This window comes from Idiotropiscis lumnitzeri, chromosome 12 (assembly GCF_059441095.1).
Source record: "Idiotropiscis lumnitzeri isolate Australia: NSW breed Sydney's pygmy pipehorse chromosome 12, RoL_Ilum_1.0, whole genome shotgun sequence".
NCBI classification, from domain to species: Eukaryota; Metazoa; Chordata; class Actinopteri; order Syngnathiformes; family Syngnathidae; genus Idiotropiscis; species Idiotropiscis lumnitzeri.
This window is the reverse complement of record NC_142402.1, coordinates 5,918,980-5,935,364: the sequence shown is the minus strand read 5'-3', so window position 1 is coordinate 5,935,364 and position 16,385 is coordinate 5,918,980. Positions and strand designations below refer to the sequence as shown.

Sequence of the window (16,385 nt, the reverse complement as noted above, 5' to 3'; positions counted from 1 at the left end):
AACAAGGAAAAACTCAAAACACCCGGCCTATTTGGGGGAAAATGAGAAATCTTGAGAAGTGAGAGGGGGATGATGATCAGGATGATCAGGCTGCAGTGGATGCCGAGTCGGCAATGTATTCAGCCTATTTGTGTTTTGCTGGCAGTGTTGGACTGAGCAATGCCCACAAATGTCCTTCCTGTGTCTTATGTCTCAGAGTTGCACACACGCACCCTCGGTAGACACAAAGAGCAAAATGTCAGTAAAAACTTAATCTTAACTGTTTTGTCCCAGCAAAGGGTAGTCCATATAAAGAGTATCAAATTACATTGAAGAAATATTTTTTTAAAAAGTTGAAATGTTGCAAATCACAGCTTTGTACGCAGCTTCATATGTAAACCTAGAGTTGGAAATAATTGTGTTTTTACAGTTTTGTGGTACTTACAGTTAGATATACAGCGCAAATATTGATTTATACATACAAATAAAAAAAACAATCGAGTTTGGTTTCATACGCATAAACTTAGATCAATTAATAAAATATAGAAATTTGTGAAGCGTCGTGCCGATGATAAATATGGGTCCCATCCTCCAAAGCAGAAGGTGGCGGTACTGAGCTCTCTGTCTTGTTGATTAGAAGACGCCCATTTTGCTTCCACTTGTTCGGGCGTTGACGTACGTTTACGCAGAAGAGACAAAGAGCTGCAATGGACGGGTAAAATGTCCTCAATTGTACACGCATACCTCGGAACGCTCGCGTTTCAGTAATGCATGAGACACATCTGAAGTGAAGCTGTATTACCTTCTTGATTTACAATTTGCTTCCTGTTAGCTGAGCTGGAAACCTTGATGTTGTACTGTTAGACCTGGTGACACTTAGCTAAACCTAAGGTCCAACGATTAACTGAGCTAGTTTCGTGAGGTATTGCTTGTATTTGTATTTCGATTTCCAGAGCGATATTACAGGGAAGTATAATTTACCAAACTCTAGTGCTGTAATACTTTTGTTGCGTTTTATTAGAAGGTCGCAAATCATTTCACCTGTAGTCACGTTAGTCACAGGCTCACACTTAGGTGTCACATAGGGCGTAACTTTATGGAATAGCTTTACTCAGTTGATATCGGATCTTTCCAATCTATCAACACTGTTATTAATGGCCAATGGAACCATGTCGCTAGCCTGAAATTAATAAATGAACTCGTATAAAATCAAACGTGATACATGACAGGTGAAGTCAAGAAACCGAAGTGCGTTCAGGTCCACATGATTTGTAATTCCCATACACGCATGCACTTATATAGATATATGTATTTATTATGTTGTTTAATGTTCATATATGTGTTGTGAGTCATTTATTTGTCTCCTGTCTTTTCCTTATGAATGCATTCTTTTCTTTTGCAGTGATGTTGCGGTTGGTGTGAAGGCAAGCATCCTTATTTACTGTCTGAGTCTTTTGATTGTTACAAATTCTACTGAGCAATAATGATGTGCCTGAGCGATTTGGTTACTGCTATACAGATACAAATTGATCACCAGTTATGTTGATGAAAGCCTGGCAGGTAGCTTAATTTGATTTTCTGTTGTTTTCTGTACCAGAGAGGCTCAGATGAGCTCAATATGTACGGTAGCAGGCCTAACGCAATGACGGGTAAGAAAACCTTTTTATTTTCTTCTTCAATTTAAAGCTAGCATATTGTTTAGTAAACTATTCAGGATTGTTTTTAAATAAAATTCAACAATTTGGCGTATTACTCTGCTGGCAGTTTTATTTATATAGCACGTTTCGTACATCAACGTGTGTGAAACGAAACGTATGTGCTTCACACAAGCAGACACAACACTGACAAGCATTTACATACACAACACTTGACATTCATTTGCAAAGCAGAGCAAATAAAAGTAGGTTAGAAAAAATACTAGTATGTACTTTGACAACTTTTAAACATATTTACAAAAAAAGAATAAAAGCATTTTTAATTAATAAAAGTTTTTCTTTAACATCTAAAACAGGAAAACAAGATTTTAAACTATTGAGAGGACCGTAATCAATGATATACGACTCCAGGTATTTTGTAACAGTGATCCTCTTCATTGCAGAACACATTACCCCTCTCTGTTGTCAAATTTTGCTTCATCCAATTGTTAATGTGCTCTATACAGTGGCGCAATACATTGATCAAACTGCAGTCAATTTGGGACAATGATAGACATAGCTGTGCATCATCTGCATGACTCTGATACCCATCATTGACATTCTGAAGCATTTGACTCAAATACATATGTAGGCAGGCTCAACAGAAATGGTCTAAGGACTGACGGTTGTGACTGATATAAGTCAAAACTTCCAATGGTTCCAAAGTAACTAATTTCCTCTAAGTAGGAACTGAACCATGTTAGGTCTGTTCTATTTAATCCCAACCGTTTCCAACCTGTTTAACAATATGTTATGATATATTGTATCAAATACGCTGCGAAACAATAAGACTAGCTCTGACATCCTCCCTGCGTCAGTTATATCATTTAGTACTTTAATCAGAGCTGTTGCTGTTGCTGTCCTGATTGGAATTTGTAGCAGGCTTGTTGAAACTGAAATTAAGTTTATTTACTGCTTTTTGTTAAATTGCTTGCATAATTATCTGTGTGTTCAGCAAACGGCAGTGACACTAAAAAACAGCGTCTGGATGAGTCACCTCCATCCAGAGTTCTTCACATTAGAAAACTTCCCAATGAAGTCTCAGAGACAGAAGTCATTGCACTGGGACTTCCCTTTGGAAAAGTGACCAATATATTGATGCTGAAGGGGAAAAATCAGGTATATATTGTAACATGGTTTCATACTGTTATTGTCAAGTGAAATGAATTGATTTGTGATTCACTGATTCTGTAACAACATTGTTCCTCCAAGGCATTTCTGGAGCTCAGTACAACAGAAGCTGCCATTACTATGGTGAACTACTACTCAGCTGTTACACCACAGGTCTGAAATGCATTAAATGTAATGTTTTACAGTTACTTCAGGAATACTCAATGCATTTTATAATCTGTGCATTCTTTTCTTTAGGTCCGAAATAGTCCTGTCTTTATCCAGTACTCTAATCATAAGGAACTGAAAACAGACTCTGCGCTAAACCAGGTATCCACATTGCTGACAAAAAACCCTCATCTCAAAATAACCAATCTTAATCTGATGTTGGGTTCTTATGTTCTCCCAGAGAGCTCAAGCAGTTCTGCAGGCGGTCTCAGCAGTTCAAGATGGGAGTTCTCCATCATCTGGCCACGGTGTTCTGGACCTTGCTCCACCTCCCAGTCCTGTCCTGCGTATTATAATAGACAACATGTTTTATCCCGTGACTCTTGATGTTCTGCAACAGGTATTACTTTTTGGCAGGAGGAACAATGTGACTCAAAATTAATCTTAAAAAAATCAGCTAAATATTCAGTGTGCATTTTCTCCCCGAAAAATGTTCCCAAATGTTGTGGCAAAATTTTCGCGGGGAAAAAAAAAAACAGCGATTAGGCAAATCCGAAGGTGGCGAACTATGAGGATGCGACGGGGGGTGTTTTTGAGGAGTCTGCTGTACAATATTGTTATCCACACACATATGAAGTAATAGTTATATTACACACTGTATGTGTCTTTTTTTCTTTTAAAAAAATGTAAATTCCACCCAAGTTGCTCATGGTAAAATATGGAAACTTTTTCCTGATACTTTTGGTTCTATTATCTCAATTCATCCATAGACTTTCTATTGTTGTTCTTTTGGTGACAATTTGTTGATTGATTGATGTTTGTAGATTTTAACTACACTGTTAAAAAATACTAAATTGCTTATGTTGTTTTAACAATATTTTTCAGATATTCAGTAAATTTGGGACTGTTATGAAGATTATAACCTTCACCAGGAACAACCAATTTCAAGCACTTCTGCAGTTCAGTGATCCTGTCAACGCCCAGCAGGCTAAACTGGTGGGTCTTTTATATGATATAACTTGTAACCAGTTGCACAGCAGATTGGCAAATTGTGTGTATTTATCTAGTTTGCCCGTCATTCACGCATTGCTTTATGGAAATTTGAATCCTTTGGCCTTTGGCCAAAACAGGGCATAGCTTCTGAATGTAGAGTGATTAATTGTTGTACCTAAAATACACATCCCGATGCACTGTCTCTTCTCATTGTTATACAAGTTTCAAATGTCAACCACATTATGGAGACTACACAAAGTTGTTTCTGGTGGCTATACTTATGTTGAATGATCATTGAATGATGGTTCGTGTAATTATCAACGATACTGCTTTAGGGTAGTGTCGTTAGTGAATAAGCATTTATCGTGCACTGCTGGAGGAGTAACTTTGCACATTGCACGACATTGCAATGTACACAAAAATAATAGTTTTTTATTTAAAAAAAGTCAAACAAGGTAAATTACCAAACATGACTGATATGAAATACTTATATTGGAAACAATTTTCTGCCCAACCCTACTAAGCACTTAATGTTTAAAAAGGCGTTTTATAAAGCCTGTGTTGTGTGAGACGGCCAATACAACAAAGTCCTGGTAAGTCAGGAACGCTGCAGAAAACCAAAGCTATGCCGATCACGTGATCCCGTTGTCTGGAGTCACGATTTCAGTCGAAATACGATAAATCATTCGGCCCTAATTCTAACGAACCAAAATTAAGTTGTCACAACAAAGTTTCACAATACGTAAATACAAGTGAAACAACTAGCTGGGTTGTTCCAACTGAAGATCTCTGGTCAACTGTTTACATGTGACGTGCTCTATTACAATCTTCCGCGCCACAACATTAATCACAGCAGTCATTTTTCATCACGTGATTTATCAAGATGGAGTTCATTCGACTATTAAGCACAGTAGAAGAACCTTTTTTAGAGAAAGCAATATTCTGCGTGTTAACTGTGACTGTTGAGAAACTGAACCTAAAAATAAATAAAATAAAGACGTATTCATAAAGAAATAAAGCAGTATTTTTCTGAAAATGTTGTTCATACACCAATTAGCTCATGAGCAGGGGTGTTTGTGAACCAAGTGTCTATTATACAGCAAAATATGCCACAATGCTTTTCAGCAAAATAGAAAGAAAATGGGGTTCAGTCCTTTATTTCTTCATTCACAATGGGCAGTCCAAATATGTTTCATCCGTTTATAATGGTTGTCTGCGAAGATTAACAATGTGCTCTCTTTTTCTCCTCCTTCCACAGTCTCTTGATGGACAGAACATCTATAATTCATGCTGTACTTTGAGAATTGATTTCAGTAAACTGGTCAATCTGAATGTCAAATACAACAACGATAAAAGTCGAGATTACACTCGACCAGATCTACCTACTGGAGATGGAGATTCAAACAAGGATCATTCTTTATTGGGTAATTGCAACAATTACATTTGTGTATCTGCTTTACCCCACCACCATTTACATTTACATGCAAGGTAAATCTCCGTACACCATGTGCATCAACACTGCATTTTAGGTAAGACATCACAACCAAAATCTTGCTGGGGCGTCCCAGATGAGTTGTGTTGTTATTTCCTAATGTGCAGATTTTGACATTTTTGTTTTTAGTCCTCAACAATGAATCAAATTAGAATAAAATTGAATTGCATTGTAATAGAATGCAATTTCAAAAGTGTAATCGGAATGATTGAATGATGATGGAACTCATGTTGAAATATTATTTATCAATAGAATTGATAATGTAATTGTTTTTGTTGTTGTTGTTGTTCTTTAACCATTTACCCAGACTTTACGGACACCCTGGCCTGTATAATACAATTTGATTTCCCAAATAGTTCAGCCTTAGTTCTACTGCACTTTGGAATTCACATTCTCTCCGGAAAAAAACTGAGTATTTTTTTAAGCAGAACATCGGCCCTTGATGTGTTTTTTTGGCATTACACTATACTGCTTGACAAAGCTGTAATGGGGATTGCTCAGTGTACCACTCTTTTTGTTACAATTCTCAATCTGTGCTTTCTTGGAGGTACCCCATCTGGAGCGCTAGCAACATACTCAAGTGGGGCAGGTTACTCATCCTCTCTCTCCCTCTCGCAGGGTGCAGGTAGGTCCATTGTCAATTTTGTTGCAAGTATACTTAATGATTATGATGTTTCTTCGATCAGAGCCTGTAAAACTGTACACTATTTATTTCCTTACTGATGCAAAAGATGTCCAGTAGTAATATTGTTGTTGGTGAATGTTTGCTTTAAAATAAGTGTTATTTGAGCATGTGACATGGTGTTTTATGATATGCTCACGAAGACCTTTATATTCTCTGTTTGCTAACAGGAGCCATTAGCCCCCTGAGTGCTGCTGCAGCTGCGGCAGCTGCTGCAGGACGTGTTGCTCTGTCAAGGTCCGGCGTTTCTGGAGTTCTGTTGGCATCTAACCTGAATGAAGAGGTACATTTGGCGTGTTAATACGACTGACTGGATCTTTGTTAGTGTGAGTATGGCACAAGGTTAAGTATGTCTTCAATGTGCCTTCTCAAACTTAATATAAATCTAACACAAATTAACATTAGATACAAGACATAAATATCATACTATTTCTGAACACAAGCATGGCTAGTTTTCTGTTAACTGTCAATTTTCTATGAGCCCTAAAAATTTTTTACATTATTTCAGTTACAAAGATCTCTTTCTGTCCGAGTCTATTTCTTTCTACTATTTCAATCCATCTTTGTGCATTTCCTTATCAACAACACTTTAATAGTGGAGTGGTGGATTTCACATTTCTTTCCCCATTTGTCAATGTCTTCATGCTACTGCGGTGTTCATCGCCGCCAAGTGACAAATTGGCACACGGAAGCACGGGTTTCTTGAATAGCGGAACCTCTAAGGTGGAACGCAATGTGCTCCAGAGTCCAATGGTCCTTATCGTAAAATTGTTGTTACAATTTAACGTGAACAGCAGTCATAAAAGTGAACAAGTATTTATAACCACTGTTAACAGTAAAATGTAAAAGTTTAATACCAAAGCAATAATAGGGAGGTGAATCACATTGCGGTCACACGTAATGGATCGAACCGTTTAACAAACGGTAAATAAGTTATATGGTCAACCTCTAAACTCTTGTGAGTGCCAACCAGTATAGGAATGTACTATTTATTTTCACTTCCTTCTCCACACCTATTTGTGGCTGGTGTAACTTTGAATTACCAATGATACAACCATGGGCCTTTGATTTTAGAGGATTTACTATCCTTGAAACACCTGTAAGTGTTGAGTTTATATGATGCTTTTGCATTTCGGTTTCAGTTGGATTATGTTCCTGCTATCGAATACCCCCATAAGCATCTATGATCATGGGTTAATTTAACTTCATTAACAAGTAAAGGGGAAGTCTACCCCAAAGAATTCTTAAGAATATGTTCAATGCAGCCAAACACTGCATTCTGATTTATATTGTGTTTGTGGAATATGAGTTAAGCAGTAAAATCCGCCTGTTTTTTTGTTTTTTTTTATATATATATATATTTTAGTTGTCAGCCATTTTGCCACTTTCTGTCGACTGAAAATGACATCACAGTTGCTCAGAGCTCAGATAAGACTATCGTGGCTTAGATTATGAAAAAACAGGGGAGCCGTGATTGGTCATTTCCTGAGCCCTTCGGAACAGGGATGTCATTTTGAGATGACAGAAGTGCCCAAATGGCTGACCCCTGAGATGGCTATAATGGTTGGATATTACTGCTTAATTCATATTCCACAAACGCAATATCAGAATGCCATGTTTCGATTAGTGAAAGGCACTGAGAACATATTATTGGAAGTCATTTTTTGGGGTTGACTTTGTCTTTCATAACGCAATAGCGACCTTAAATGACAAATCTTATTCATTCCCTTTAATCTTTTTTGCAAAATGATAGCGCCGACATGCTATATGCTATATTGTTATTTGTCATCAAGCTCTGTTGTCGGCTTCTTGAGAGTGACATGACGGGGAAATTCCAAACTGGTGTTCTTCACGGTCTCGTCCCACAAAAGACATTTAATTGTTGTCTGTCACCAATAATGAATTTTTGATTTCTTTTCTACAATTTGCCTCCCTCATGTATTCCCTTTTATTGTAAATTACAGTGTTAGTCGTTCATAGCTTTGTAATTGGTAGTACTGGAAAATCCGAACCCAACACCATGACCATGGATGGTTGAAAATTTGACTGTGAGTGAGGCTGTCATTCACAGATAGATCTGAGGTGGAAGCCAGAGCCTTGTTTTGATAAAAATATAAGAACTTCTTGGCAAGTATTCGGTATTTACCGGTTATTTTTTTGTTTACGTTTATATTTGAATCCAGAAAGTACCTATCTTGTCCTTTCTAAATTGTGTTATTATATCTTTACCTGTCATGATTGTCACCTGCCAGTCAATATCCCCATACTGACTTCTACTTGTGTATTACTGCCCCCTTTTGGTTTGATTTCATTCCAACCATCTCTCATTCATGAACAGTATTTTTTTCCTCTTGTTCATTTCCATGTTCTTTTCCTACGCTGAGTAATTCATTCAACAGTATGTATGTGTGCTGTGCCTGGCGATTTTGTTTGTGTGCTTGTGTGTGTCTGTTGCCAATCAAGCCAGCACTCATTCACTCCGTTGATGTTCCACTGATGCTGTTTACTGACCTCTGCTTTGGTTTTTGTCCTCCTCTCCTTTCTCCTTTCCCTGCCTCCTTTCTTTCCTCTGCTCCTCCCCTTCAACCACATTTTATGTTTATTTGTCCCTCCTGCTTTCTTTAATATTGGATGTTAACCCCATTTTTATTTTTCATTGATTATTCCCTTCTTTTTGTTATCTGGTCTCACCCAACTTGTGCCATTGTTGACCTCTCCCCAAACAATCTTTGCTTCAACCGTCATCATCATGGAAACCATCATCTCCCCCCTCGTCCAATGCCGGGTGGTCTGATCTCTACCTTCGTCTCTCCTCTTCTTCCTCCTCTGCTCCTCCTCTTCCTGTCCTCTACTCTGCGGTCTCTCTCTGTAAAGATGGTCACGCCTCAAAGTCTCTTTATCCTCTTCGGTATGTTCAAATCTCTACTTTTCAGTCTGTTTATCTCTCTCTGTTTATCCAGTTTGCTCTACTTTTTCTTCAGTGATTCTCGTAATCTTTCAATAGTGTTACACCTTTTTTTCCTAATATTCACTGCGCACTTGACTTTAGAAGATTAAGAGCCAATCTAAAGTTGGTCTGCTGACCTTTTCTATAACCTAAATGAGAACAAAGACATCTGAATCACAAATGTGTTGAGCAACTATTCTGGAGCAGTTTTGCACACAGATCCTGGTGTCAAATAACTACTCAGGAGAGTGTTTACACAGTGGACCCATACAGCGGTTTAGCATCTGCGGATTCATGCAATTGCATTTTTCTTTTTTGCAAGCCAACCACAGTTTTTTTTTTAATTTTAATTTTAGTTTTTTTTTAATGCAAAACGCATATTAGTGATTTGCCAGTGTTTTCTGAAGTATTATTTTTTTGCATTTCAATCACAAGCTGATTTACTCTTTATCCCCTGGGGATAAAAATAATGCTGTGGCTCTACTGGTATGGTTTGTCCAAACTCTGATTTTCGAGACCTGATTTCCTGCATCTTTTCCATCTCTGCCCCTAAAATTAAATATTGCCTACTCTAGAGGTGTCTCGATCAATAAATAAGCTAACTTATTGCTGAAAGAAGTCAGTGGAGCAAGGTAGAGATTTAACTCATTTAAATCAATGAGAGGGATTTGATAAACATGGGCCAACTAATCCATAGATAATGCATAACATTTGTTGTAACATTATGTACTAATTCTGTGCTATCAATGTCAGGTGTTGATGTTTCTGAAATTAATTATGCGCAATTCAGGCTTGTACTCATGCAGGTTTTTCTTCCATGCGTTCTGTGAATGTAAAAACAGCCGTATTGGCGTTAATTGGTTTGGGGCACTTACACTTGCAGTGCAAATCCAGCCTTCACCGCCGCTATGATTTTAATTCCAACAAATAAATACAGCGCCAATAGACAAGCTACCTGTAAAACGAAAAGTGTGAACTGTAACTGTTTCAGTTAATCCCGATTAACCAACAGAAGCAGCGCTAAAAAAGAAAAGAGGAAACAAACCTCTGGTACCACCGGAACCTTACCTGTCCAGTGTCATCCAGGGGTCACAAGGTGACTTTTTTGGTATGCATACTTGACCTGCGGATGCTTGAGGCAACATTCATTTTTTTCCAGAACAGCCTCTGACTGTCAGTAGCGATGGAATAGAAGTGAAGTATTGTGTGTAATTTCGAGAGACAGTGCTGCTGTATGCTGAGGATTAGAGTGGAGATGTTCTATTAAGCAAACACAACCAAATATTACATTTCAAATCCATCTTGTTAATGTAGTCGCAATTTACAACACCATCAGTTTCAAGCCACTTGACACACTGAGGCGATCAAAGGCAAGAAAACCAACTGAGCCCTCACATCAGCAGGCACTTTGAAAAACTCCATTTTTTTTTTTTTTAACATTAAGAAATCCCTGAAGGGAAGCATGACGGGTGCTGCTGTTTGCTTGGAAAGAAATAGAGAGGATAAAATGAGGGGGGGTTAATAAAATTATATTAAAACACTCTCAAAATAGTCTTGAAAAATGAAGAAAGTAAATTAAATCTACCCTTGTGTTGGTGGCGGGTGCTACGTCCAATAAATTACTAATACTATATTATACATACACTGAATTAGAGTGATCTCAGTGATCGGAACCAGGACTACCAGCAAATAGTGAAAACCTGCATATAATTGACGACCCACTAAAATGTATTGTAGAAAAAAATCTTTAAAAAATTCGTATGAACCTCCAATAAAAAGTGGGGTTGGCTGCTTCCCCCCCAAAATTTTAAAAGATATTTTACAATATTTGAAAACAAAAGTCTGTTATTTGGTGAATCTGCATGTGCCAAACCTGAGTATCTAGGTGTCCACTGTACAAATTATTTCCGCACCTAGCTACAAAACTGGCTGCCAGGGTGGCCGAGTGGTCTAAGGCGCCGCGTTCCGGACCCAGTCTCCCCAGGAGGCCTGGGTTCGAATCTCGAATTTCCCCATTGTGGGACTAATAAAGGCATTATGAAAACATTTATATTATATTATACTTCTCACATTTTGGCAAGCAAGCTTGTTGCTTCAGTCTTAAATTCTTCTGCCGAATTGACACATCAGAATTTTGTCTTTGTTCTCATCACAAGAAAATAATAATTGATCACGTAGGCCACAACGTTCAGTTAGACTTTTATTGTTAAATCTTTTGAACTGATTGTATGAAAGAAATGCTTTCACAATTTTCAATTTCCTATCTCCATTCAAACAGTGTGCAGTTGGATCTTGTTCCAAACTGAATGTTCTTACAATCTTGATGACTGTCAACCAAGCGCATCCTGCATTCACCCTGCAAAGTTCCGATGCAGCTTTTTCTGCTTTATGTCAGTGCGCATATGTGCTTTTAAAAGGGCATTTTCCTTTTTCAGCATTCATCATATTATATTTTCAAAGTGCCTCTGTTATTTTACACACATGTGCTAAATAAGTCACAGTTGACAGTCCTAATCCAAAACTATTGTCACAAGTGTTGTATTCAAGTGGCAGTCAAATGGGAAGAGTCTGCCCTTTCCGATCCTTTGTCTCTCTAGCACTAACTGAATTCCTTCCATCCTTCACACTTCTTTTTTTTATCTACGTCGGCTCCTTCTCTCCTGCTCTGTCTTTTCTGTCCTCATGCTCTCCTACACCTTGTGCTCTCTCTATCTGTCACTATCTCTCTCTCCCTGTCTTGGTCCACCTCTCTCTCTCTCTCTCTTTGTGTCTCCATATGTTTAGGCGTGTATGGCGACGTGCAGCGAGTGAAGATACTCTACAATAAAAAGGACAGTGCTCTGATCCAGTTATCAGATGGAAACCAGGCTCAGCTGGGTGAGTTTTTGTGTTCCAGGCATTAGCTGTTAATGAAAGAAAAACACAGTGTTCCCTGAAAAAACTTAAATCTTAAAAAAAAGTACAAATAAAATGTTAGAGTATTTATGCAATGGAAATCAGAAATTGCTTTGGAATTATGGTTCAATACAATTCATTTTAAAAGCAAACTCGTGAAACAGGCCTCGACAAAAATGATGGTACTCGTAGAAAAGATTGAAACTCAACCTCGGTGTCCTGGTCATCAGTGGCCACAAATAGGGTACCATGTTCAAAACAACAATGGGAGCCTTCCTTTGCAAATGCTTCGACAGGTCCGATTTTCATCACACGTGTTTTCAAACTTGTGACCATTCAGTCAGCCTTTTTAAAGACTAACAAATGGCAAGGCGCCATTTTTTTTTCCTATTCTTTTGGAAAGCCCTTTTGCCAAACGACGACTTTATTTGAGGAACCACTTTCTAGTTTTGCGAATTATTATTATTTAGCAGGTTAATCCCAGAGACCTGGAGCAGGGGTTTTATTAAACAATGAAAATGTGAAAACATAACAAATGAACAATTGTTTTGATATAATCAACAGTTTTTATTCCTTTAATTTAAACCGCCTTATCGCAGTAAACTACATTTTCTTGCCTACAAGCAAAGCTAAATTGATTAAAAAATACATTATTTGTGCAAACCTCAAAGGTCAAAATCAATAGTCTATTGTGAAAACCAACAGATCTTATTACTGATATTGTAAATATTTTATACTATATCTATACTATACTATACCGGGCTGACATACAGCCAAGAGTTCAATAATTCATTTCCATAATTCAAGTTATTAGTTTGCCTACAAAGACCCGCCTTTTACGGAAGCACTATCTTGTCCAAGCCAATCCATACCGGTAATTCAAAGCTGCAGTGTATGTATAGCACAGGCAACGGCATTATCAGTGTTAGCTTCTATTAACCAGCTCATACTCGATTGTTCAACGCTGCACCATTTGACGTGGAATTTGGAAGCTATTCACAGCATTGAAATCCATGCTCGTCATAAACGAGTGGCGTGGACAGGGGTCATTTGCATGAGACATGACTGCCAAACTCATTTCAGTGAGAGGAAAAAAATGGTTAAAGTATGCTGCAATTATTTATCCTTGGAATATTTGGACATAAGCATTTCAGACATATTAAGAAACCTGGGCTCTGTTTTGAGTTGGTAAACAATAAACGTAGTTCTTTATTTTCAAAGTCCACAACTTAAGCAATGGTTTCATTTCAGGTACAAGGATATTGCCAAATGTAACAGCAATAGCTTAGTTTGCGTTACAGTTTGTAACGTTTGCCTTTTTGTGATGGGATGAAAAAGAAAACAACTAACACATGAATGCGTAAATTCCACAAAAGTTCAAGCTGCAACTTAAGATGGTTTTACAGCACCCATTTGTTTATAAATGAAGTAATCACATACGCCTCACTATATATATATATATATATATATATATATATATATATATATATATATATTCACTCACTCACATGTCTTTGTTGGTCTCGCTTTATTTGTAGCCATGAGCCACCTGAATGGTCAGAAGGTGTTTGGTAAAGTGATGAGAGTGACACTGTCCAAACATCAAACGGTGGCTCTGCCCAGGGAAGGGTTGGATGACCAGCTCCTCACAAAAGGTGAGAGCACAGTGTTGTGGACCACACAGGGTGACAATGTAATTCAAACAATGTTCACTAATCCCAGAACCTGAGATGATAGATTGAAATAAACTTTTTTGTCACAGATTTTTCTGCCTCTCCACTACATCGCTTCAAGAAACCAGGATCCAAAAACTTTCAGAACATTTTTCCTCCCTCTGCAACCCTTCATCTCTCCAACATCCGGTAGAGCTCATAAAATCCAGCGTTCTTTCTGTATTTACCTACATTTGGTTCACCTGCACAACTGAATGAGACCCAATACAAGAGCAGTACAAAATATTCACACAATTGATAGTTCATGTTGATGGTGACATGTGAGTTCCCAGTTTAGGGTTGCAAAGATTAATGGACTAATCATGACAACATCGATGATTGTCGACAATTAATTTTAATAGTTGACGCGTCGTTTATTTATATACAGTATTTAACTGTTTGGCACAGTGTTTTTTTCTTGGAAACATCACATCTTCCGCTTCTCCTGCTGGCACTATGCCAGTCTGCAACGCACATGCGTCGTGGTGGTAATCCAGGTCATCTGTGACAGTTGTGGCAGAAAAGGGAACTACGGTACCGTAATGCATCGGTGCAAATAGTATGTATGCGGCGCATAAGGGTGCCACGCTAGCGGGGACACCAAAGCGATGGCCGCAGAATCATTTTTGAGTGGCCATTTTATGTATTTAACGGCGGTTTGTTCACAGGTATGGTTTGATCTAATCACTTCACTGATAGGCGCCCCTCTCCTCCGTGACTATCACCGGCGCCCCCCCCTCTTTTTTTCATTTTTGCGATTGTTCATCAATTGAGGACTACTTGGATCAGAATTTGCAGAGAATAAATAAGGCTGCAGTTGAGTTTAAAGGTTTGTTAGTAGCGCTGTGAAACGGGAAAAAAAAGGCATCTCACCTTATTCTCTTTTCATCCTCAATGTATGAAATGTTTTGTTTCAAATACCTCGGATTATATTTACCCCTTGCCATGTTACCTGCATTGTGCTGCACCTTACCTTTATTGTTGTCCACCATCTAATAGTTGGGAAAAACTTTTCTTAACAATTAAAGGAGGCCGTGGGCTACACTAAGGTCATTCAGGAACATGTATTCATAGATTTTGGAAAGAATGTCATTATAGAGTGCAGGTGTACCTAATGTTGTGGCATGTGGTGGGTTGTTTGAGTTGCTGTTTGTGTGCGACAGCGTTGTCTTGTCTAAAACACTTTCTTTGTCTAGGGAAGGCATCGGCGAGGACGACCTGCGTCTCTTGTTCTCCAATAGCGGGGGGGCGGTCAAGGCCTTCAAGTTCTTCCAGTAAGAAGCAGCTGAATTTCCAATCACTCAAATTTCCTTCCCGTTTCTACCATTCATTGTTAGCGCAAGGTTCGGTAACTTAAATGCTGGAGAGGGCCATCATTTTTCATCAGTGTTAAAGGGCCGGCAGTTTCTAACAAGATGTGTGACAAAAGATTGCATTTTAAATATGGGTAAAATATGCAGAAATACACAATCTTAATATATTTAGACAACAACACACAGTGGGATTAGGATCGGTTGGGCCAGGGGAGTGGCGAGCCTCTACTCTGCTGCTGGACACCAATCATTCAAGTGAATGAGACACGGCAGGCAAGCAGCGCGTGCGCCCTGCACACGCATTTTCTTTTTATTAATCAGCAAAAATGCTGCCATTTGTACATATGAAATTGTGAACATGGTTCAGCGTTGTCAAATGTATTTTATTTATTATATGCTGCACTGTATACAGTACATACATTCCATTTTTATGACTTTGGTGATGACCAGCTGTCAAGCAGGTCATCTAAAACCACGAAATGGGCGTGTGCGTCGGCGTTCCTTACGATATTGCATTAGAACCACCTCGTTGCGAACATCTGGGGCCTAGCGAGGCCATTTCAGTGTGGTGTGGAGCAGGCTGCTTTCTAGTGCTGATTGGTGATACTACAACTTAAAACTACAGTTTACATCTGCATTTTTGCCCTTCTCCTCCAGGGACCGTAAAATGGCTTTGATCCAGATGTCGTCAGTAGAAGAGGCCATCCAGACGCTGATGGATTTTCATAATTATGACATGGGCGGGAATAGCCATCTCAAAGTTTCCTTCTCGAAATCCACCATCTAAAACTGACAGGCGACTTCAAAGTGCTGTACTGAACAAGAAGGTCGCTGTCATTGTACATTATTGTCCAGACCACACCCGGAGCATCAAATTCAAAGTTTCTTCATTTTCTTGTGCAGTACAAGACCAGAAGTGTAATATGATTAAAAGTCGATGCTAGTGATGTGGTGCTTACCTTGCTGGTGCCCTGCTCCTTCCTAAGGTGTGATCCAGCATCACGTTACAACAGTTTGAGCCAGACCTGCAGACTGTCTTTCTCTTTCTAGGCTTTGAATCTCATCTGTAACTGCGTGATTATGATCACGTTGATCATGATGCAACTTGAACAACCTCCTCACCGCCGACTATTTCTTTAGACAAAGATAGTGCTCAACATTTAGACAGGTCGGCATTGCAAATGAATATGAATGAATCTTTTTTTTTTTTTTTTTTTTTACTGGAAGTCTAAAGCAGGCTGCGCTTTCTGTTAAACTCGTAAACAACCACGGTCTGTCAAATGCGATGACTTCAATGGGAATACAGTATACGAGAGTTGAAGGTATTCTATGAAATGAACTTAGTCAACTGTAAAACTGTTCTGGGCAAGGTTCCAACATGTGTTGCTGGTCTTGGTCTC

The 16,385-nt window shown here is 38.6% G+C and overlaps 1 protein-coding gene across 2 annotated transcripts; it reads left to right on the top strand.

The window, feature by feature from the left end:
- Window positions 1-586: 586 nt before the first annotated feature.
- Window positions 587-15,928, top strand: LOC148325615 (polypyrimidine tract-binding protein 2-like). 2 transcript variants are annotated; one of them, XM_088311168.1, is made up of 18 exons: window positions 587-694; window positions 1,382-1,403; window positions 1,577-1,628; window positions 2,629-2,705; window positions 2,748-2,792; window positions 2,886-2,957; window positions 3,042-3,113; window positions 3,193-3,351; window positions 3,837-3,947; window positions 5,203-5,368; window positions 5,984-6,061; window positions 6,289-6,401; window positions 8,993-9,026; window positions 11,850-11,942; window positions 13,499-13,615; window positions 13,723-13,822; window positions 14,869-14,946; window positions 15,643-15,928. In XM_088311168.1, exons 1-18 carry the CDS (start codon window positions 687-689, stop codon window positions 15,770-15,772), a joined length of 1,527 nt encoding a protein of 508 aa, XP_088167294.1. In that variant the 5' UTR covers window positions 587-686; the 3' UTR covers window positions 15,773-15,928. The 2 variants fall into 2 exon arrangements, with proteins under 2 accessions (XP_088167294.1, XP_088167292.1); XM_088311166.1 differs by having other exon boundaries at window positions 2,629-2,792.
- Window positions 15,929-16,385: the final 457 nt, after the last annotated feature.

Bases quoted from the DNA above. Each gene is read 5' to 3' on its own strand.
- LOC148325615 (XM_088311166.1), top strand. The intron at 3,114-3,192 runs GTATCCACATTG...ATGTTCTCCCAG, and splicing joins CAGACTCTGCGCTAAACCAG to AGAGCTCAAGCAGTTCTGCA. The intron at 3,948-5,202 runs GTGGGTCTTTTA...CTCCTTCCACAG, and splicing joins ACGCCCAGCAGGCTAAACTG to TCTCTTGATGGACAGAACAT.